Source organism: Chrysemys picta, chromosome 1, assembly GCF_011386835.1.
Source record: "Chrysemys picta bellii isolate R12L10 chromosome 1, ASM1138683v2, whole genome shotgun sequence".
NCBI lineage: Eukaryota > Metazoa > Chordata > Testudines > Emydidae > Chrysemys > Chrysemys picta.
The window spans coordinates 355,810,237-355,817,053 of record NC_088791.1 but is presented as its reverse complement, the minus strand read 5'-3'; the positions used below and the strand labels follow the sequence as shown (position 1 = coordinate 355,817,053).

At 41.2% G+C, this 6,817-nt stretch overlaps 1 protein-coding gene across 1 annotated transcript; it reads left to right on the top strand.

Moving 5' to 3' along the window:
* The first annotated feature begins 5,123 nt into the window (after nt 1-5,123).
* On the top strand, nt 5,124-6,071 carry LOC135972519 (olfactory receptor 52R1-like). The gene has a single exon (XM_065550629.1). The coding sequence runs from the start codon at nt 5,124-5,126 to the stop codon at nt 6,069-6,071; it is 948 nt and encodes a 315-aa protein (XP_065406701.1).
* Nucleotides 6,072-6,817: the final 746 nt, after the last annotated feature.

The following is a 6,817-nucleotide window of genomic DNA, read 5'->3' as shown; positions in this document are numbered from 1 at the left end:
TGAAGCTTGGAGGTGTTAGGGCTCCTCACTAGAACAATAATAAGAATTTTTCAACGTGGGTAACACATACTTTCTCCTAGCTTCATTCGAGAAGTCAGCTGAACTTTTATGCCTGAAACTTTCAAAAAAAACAAACAAACAAACAAAAAAAACCAATTCTGCTTGAAGCAGACACCCAGCATGGGAAATTTCAATCCAAACGCCTGAAATCTGTCAAATTCATAAGCAACTGAAAATGAGGTTTTCTAATGGAAGGTGTCAGACAGCCTTAACTACAGGGGCTGCCACCAGCACCACCTACAATGGCCAATCTATTTGTGAAGCCCATTCAGCTAAACTTTTCGCTCTAATAATATCAGTAGTAAGGAGTTCTACAGGCCAAATAGGGATTATGTTTGCAATTTTCTTTTCTCAATGCTATATGTTCAGACTTTCAGTTTAACTAAATGTTCCCTTGTTCATGTTATGAGACACATGAAATATAAATGCCTGATTTACTTTCTTTATCAATAGATCCATAGGGTTTAAGGTCAGAAGGGACCATTTGAACATCCAGTCTGTCCTCCTGTAAAACACAGGCCCATTAAATTTCACTCAGTTACATCTGTATTGAGCTGAAAGACTTGTGTGTGACTAAGGCATTGTCTACACTAGGAATTTACAATCATAGAATGGTAGAGCCATAGAGTTATAAGGGAACGCAAAGGTCAGCTAGTCTATCCCCCTGACAAGATGCAGGATTTGTTTTGTCTTAATCCTCTAAGATTGATGCCTATTCACACGTACCATGACTTGCATGTTATACTTCTGCTAATATAACCTAACATTGCATTTCCCTGTTTTGAAAAAGCAAAAAAATCCACACCCCATACAGATGTAGCTATATCATAGAATCACAGAACTGGAAGGGACCTCAAATGGTCAGCAAGTCTAGTCCCCTGAACTCATGGCAGGGCTAAGTATTATCTAGACCATCTCTGACAGGTGTTTGTCTAACCTGCTCTTAAAAATCTCCAATGATGGAGATTCCACAACCTCCCTAGGCAATTTATTCCATTGCATAACCACGGAAAAAGTTAGGAAGTTTTTCCTAATGTCCAAAATAAACCACCCTTGCTGTAATTTAAGTCCATTGCTTCTTGACCTATCATCAGAGGTTAAGGAGAATAATTTTTCTCCCTCCTTGTAACAACCTTTTAGCTATTTGAAAATTGTTATCATGTCCCCTCACAGTCTTCTCTTTTTCAGACTAAACAAACCTAGTTCTTTCAGGCTTCCCTCATAGGTCATATTTTCAAGACACCTAGTCATCCTTTTCTCCAGTTTTTCCAGATCATTTTGAATGTTTATCCTATTCTCCAAAGGACTTGCAACCCCTCCCAATCTGGTATCATCTGCAAACTTAATAAGTGTACTCTCTATGCCATCATCTAAATCATTCATGAAGACATTGAAAAGAATGTCAGACCCAGAACAAATCCCTGAGGAACCCCACAGGTTAAGCTCTTCCAGCTTCACTGTGAACCATTGATAACTACACTCTGGGATCAGTTTTTGAACCAGTTTTGCACCCACCTTATAGTAGCTCCATCTTGATTATATTTACCTAGTTTCTTAATGAGAAAGTCATGCGAGACTGTATCAAAAGCCTCACTAAAGTCTACATATACTACCTCTAATGCTTCCCTCCTATCCACAAGGCTTGTTACCCTGTCAAAGAAAGCTATCAGGTTGTTTTGACAGGATTTGTTCTTGACAAATCCATGCTGACTATCACTTATCAATTTATTATCTTCTAGATGTTTGCAAATTAATTCCTTAGGTATTTGCTCCATTATCTTACCTGGTACAGAAGTTAAGCTGACTTGTCTATAATTGCTCGGGTTGCCCTTATTTCCCTTTTTATAGATAGGCACGATATGTGCTCTTTTCCAGTCTTCCAGAAGCTCCCCTGACTTCCATGACTTTTCAAAATAGCTAATGGCTCATATAGGTCCTCAATCAGTTCCTTCAGAGTATTCTAGGATGCATTTTGTCAGGCCCTTGGGACTTGAAGACATCTAACTTGTCCGAGGAACTTTTAACTTGTTCTTTCCCCATTTTAGCATCTGAACCTACCCCATTTTCTCTGGTATTCTCTATGTTAGGTGTTCAAACACCACCAACCTTCTTGGTGAAAACCAAAAGAAAGAAGTCATGAAACACCTCTGCCATTTCCACATTTTTTTTTATTGTTTTTCCCCCTTCATTTAGTAATGGATGTACCCTGTCCCTGGTCTTCTCCTTTCTTCTAATGTATTTGTAGAATGTTTTCTTCTTACCCTTTATATCTCTAGCTAGTTTAATCTCATTTTGTGCCCAATATATTTGTTTATATTCCTCCGTTGTAATTTGACCATTTTTCCACTTCTTGTAGGATCCTTTATTTTTTGTTTGTTTGTTTGTTTAGATCATTGAAGATCTCCTGGTTAAGCCAGTGTGGTCTCTTGCCATACATACCATCTTTCCTATGCAGTGGGATAGCTTGCTCTTCTCCCCTTAATAATGTCTCTTTGAAAAACAGGCAGCAGTCTTCTATTGTTTTTCACCTTAGACTTGCTTCCCATGAGATCTTACCTACCAACTCTCTGAGTTTGATAAAATCTGCCTTCTTGAAATCAATAGTCTTTATTTTGCTGTTTTCCCTCCAACCATTCCTTAGAATCATGAACTCTATCATTTCATGATTACTTTCCCTCAAGTTGCCTTCTACTTTCAAATTCTCAACCAATTCCTCCTTATGTGTCAAAATCAAGTCTAGAACAGCCTCTCTTCTAGTAGCTTTTTAAGTGTAAACAACCCTTCAAGCAGATTTTCAAGAAAAAACATCCAGTCTGGATCTCCTAACAGGGAATTGGAGAATCAAACACTTCCCTACTCATTGTGTCCCAATGGTTAATCACCCTACATGCTAAATATTTAGCCCTTATTTCTAGATGGAATTTGCCTGGCTTCAGCTTCCAGCCCTTCGGTCTCTCTTAGCCTTTCTCTGGTTGATTACAGAGCCCATTATTATCAAATGTGGACCCCAGAACTGGATGAAATCCTTTTCAGGGTCCTTGCATTCCATAATACAGTGCTGTAGTCTCTGGTTTGGGACTGCATTCCCTGTTCTGAGAGGATTATTTTGCATTTGACTGTTTTAAAACATATTATTTGCATGGCCCCACTTTCCAAATGTTCCATATCAATCAGTATGCCTGCTGTGGTCTCATCATTGCAAACAATCTGCCCATCTTTGGGTCATCCACAAATTTTATCTGCAGTGATTTTCTATGTCCTTCCATATAATTAATGAAAATACTGAATAGCATCGGGCCTAGATCTGATCTGTGCAGAACTCCACTACAAACAGCCCCATTTACTCACGAAGGCCTATTGACTAAAGCTTTCTGAGATCCATCAGTTAGCCAGTTTTCAGTCTATTTTAATTGTTCTCTACTGATATTGTAGGATGTTAATTTTTTTAACTCAATATTTCCCTTATTAAATCAAATGCCTCTGAGAAATCAAGGTTTGTTATATCTGCGTGGTTCCCTAGATCACCAAATGTGTACCCTCGATCAACCAATGTGCACTCTCATATTAGGATGAAATGAGGTTTATTTCACAAGATCTGTTTTGCTTAAACCTTGTTGGTGACTGGCATTAATTACATTTCTAGACTGTTTTTTTTTAACTAATCCCATACCAGCTTTTCCATTATTTCTTAACTTTGTCAATTCTTTTATAAAAAAAAAAGTTCCTTTTATTTTTTAATACTCTACATTTAACACAGGAATTGACATAAAACTTTTCTAGGATTTCTCTGGTTGTTAATATACTTAATAACCTCCTTTTTGTGATCCATAGCCCTGCCAAACATGGAGTTTTCCCTGGCGTCTTAACATCCCTTATCAATTTTCATAACTTCCGATTTCTATTCTTGGCTATCTATTTTCCCTTTTTCCTCTTTGTTACATATTGCTTCCCCCTCCCTTCAACTGCTGCCTTCACTTTGCCACTGAACTGGGTTTTTACCCGAGTTGTTCACTTTGTTGACGGTGGAATCATGATTTTTCTGCTAATAAACTGTTATAAAAAAATTACCAATTTTCATTCATATTTTTCTGTCTAACTTTTTCCTCCCAATCAGTTTTGCTGAGAATTTTCCTCAGCTTTGGGGAATGAGTCCTCTTGGAGCACTAAGTATCTATAGATAGTATTGGTTGGGAACTGTCCATTTGCATGTAAATCAGTTTCACTTTTATTTTCCTCTCCTATATCATCTGCTCCCTTCTTTGTCTCTTGTGCAAACTAATTAAAGAGTCCCAGACTTTTCTATCTGTCTGCATATGGCAGCCTGCCGCATTCTCAAAGCCTATCTTGAAAACTCCGTTTATATATGTTATATCCTTAATGGAGACTGGTTGACCAAAAGTGAACACATATCACGAACATGTTATTCTCCATCCCCTATCTTAGGGATCTGAACATTGCTTTTGTTTTGTCCATTACTGCAAATGAGCAGGTGTTTCTCTTGATCTGCTATCAATGGCTCCCAGGTCTTTTCCCTGAGGTATGTTCTAGTTGGGAGTTTTCTCCCAGCATATGTCTTGTCAAAAGTCTGTTTTTTTCCATTCTCAGATTTCGAGCAACTGGATGAATCAAGAACACCCTACAATATGGATTCCCTATCCTGGCTCACATTGTATTAAGGAACAATGATGGATAACCAGTATCCACCCTGCTGTTTCCTGCCGTTGCCTCTTAAGGTTCCTCCACCACAAAGTGTAGGATTTATTGGTGCAGGGAGAAACACAAAATAAGGAATTGGATTTAGTAGGGTCGTTGTTCATAGTTATTGTCTCTGAATAATGAAAATGTCATTTTTCAGTGTGCGAAGAGTGATCGATCTGCTTCTACCATGAGAACAGCCTCCATTAGTGAATGTACTGTCTCATATTAACGTTCTCTCTCCATTCAGGCATTTCAACTGCGACCATCACCCGAGACCCTGGAAACACACAGAAAATCAGGGGAACATACGGTACACGCAGGAGACACCCTTATGCCTCAATGTAGGACACCTTCTCCACTACACCATGTCAGATTACAACACAACTGACTTCACCAATCCCTCCACCTTCATCCTACTTGGCATTCCTGGCCTGGAGGCAGCCCACATCTGGATCTCCATTCCCTTCTGTGCTATGTACGCCATAGCTTTGTTGGGGAACTTCACTATCCTGTTCATCGTGAAGAGGGAGCCGAGCCTCCATGAGCCCATGTTCTATTTCCTCTGCATGCTGGCCGTCACTGACCTGGTTATGTCCACATCCACTGTACCCAAAATGCTGAGCATCTTCTGGTTCAATTCCAGAGAGATCAGTTTCAGTGCCTGTCTCACCCAGATGTATTTTTTTCACTCCTTCATAGCGATGGAGTCTGGAATCCTCGTGGCCATGGCTTTTGATCGTTACATGGCCATCTGCAATCCTCTGAGATATTCCACGACCTTGAAAAACTCTGTTGTGGCCAAGATAGGCCTGGCCGTGATGCTGCGAAATTGCATATTCACATTACCCTATCCCTTCCTGGCGAGGCGGTGGCCATATTGCAGAACCAACATCATCCCCCACTCCTATTGTGGGCATATAGCTGTGGTGAACCTGGCCTGTGCTGACATCAGCATCAGTAGTTACTATGGCCTGTTTGATCTTTTCTCTGTGACTGGAATGGATGTGTTTTTTATCGCCGTGTCCTATACTCTGATCCTCCGGGCCATCTTCCGCCTCCCCACAAAGGATGCCCGGCTCAAAACTTTTGGGACCTGCATCTCTCATCTTTGTGCCATCTCAGCTTTGTACGTCCCAGATTTCAGCACCTCTCTCACATACCGGTTTGGCCACAATGTGCCACTGCACTTCCTCGTTCTCTTTGACAGTTTGTACCTGGTGGTGCCCCCCATGCTACACCCCATCATTTATGGGTTGAGGACCAAACAGATCCGGGATAGGCTGCTGCAGCTCTTTACTCATAAAAAGACATAAATGTTTTCTCCTTGTGCTCTGGCTCTCAGATTGAGCTCTGTGCAGAGCTGGCTGGTCCATGGTGCTCAGGCCTCTTCCCTGAATCACTTACTGGACAGACAGAGAGACATTAAACCCTTTCCTGTCCTTACTGTGCTGTGTCAATGTGATGAACTGGGGAGTCAGTCTGTGTACACTGTACTGGGTTGCCACCTTTCTAATTGCTGGTAGCTGGATCCCTGAAATTGCAATCTTGCCTCACCTCTTCTGTCAAGCCTCAACCCTGCTGTGTGTTTTCTCCCCAAGGCCATGCCCCTGTCACTTGCTCCTGTAGTCCCCTCCCCTTGTCAGCTGCAACCCAGTCATCTCTAAAACCAATATATGCTCACATCTTGTGACAATTCACTTAAGGGGCATTGGTTAGTGTTAAAATTTTAATGTTTATTCTTACTTCATTATGAACGCTGTGGAGAGAGAGACCACATCAGGACTCCTGGGATCTATCTCAGCTCTCGGAGAGGAATGGGGTATAGTGTATTACAGCAAAGGCAGATACATCTGGGGTCTAAATAAGCAGATCAGAATGACCATACTGGGTAAAACCAATGGTCCATGTAGCCCAGTAGCCTGTCTTCTGACAGTGCCCAGTGCCAGGGGCTTCAGAGGGAATGAACAGAACATGGCAGTCCTCATCTGATTCATGTGGATCAGCTCAGCAGAAGGGGACAGAAGGCCCGAGCCTAGGCTGCCTCAGCTTCAGCTGGCAG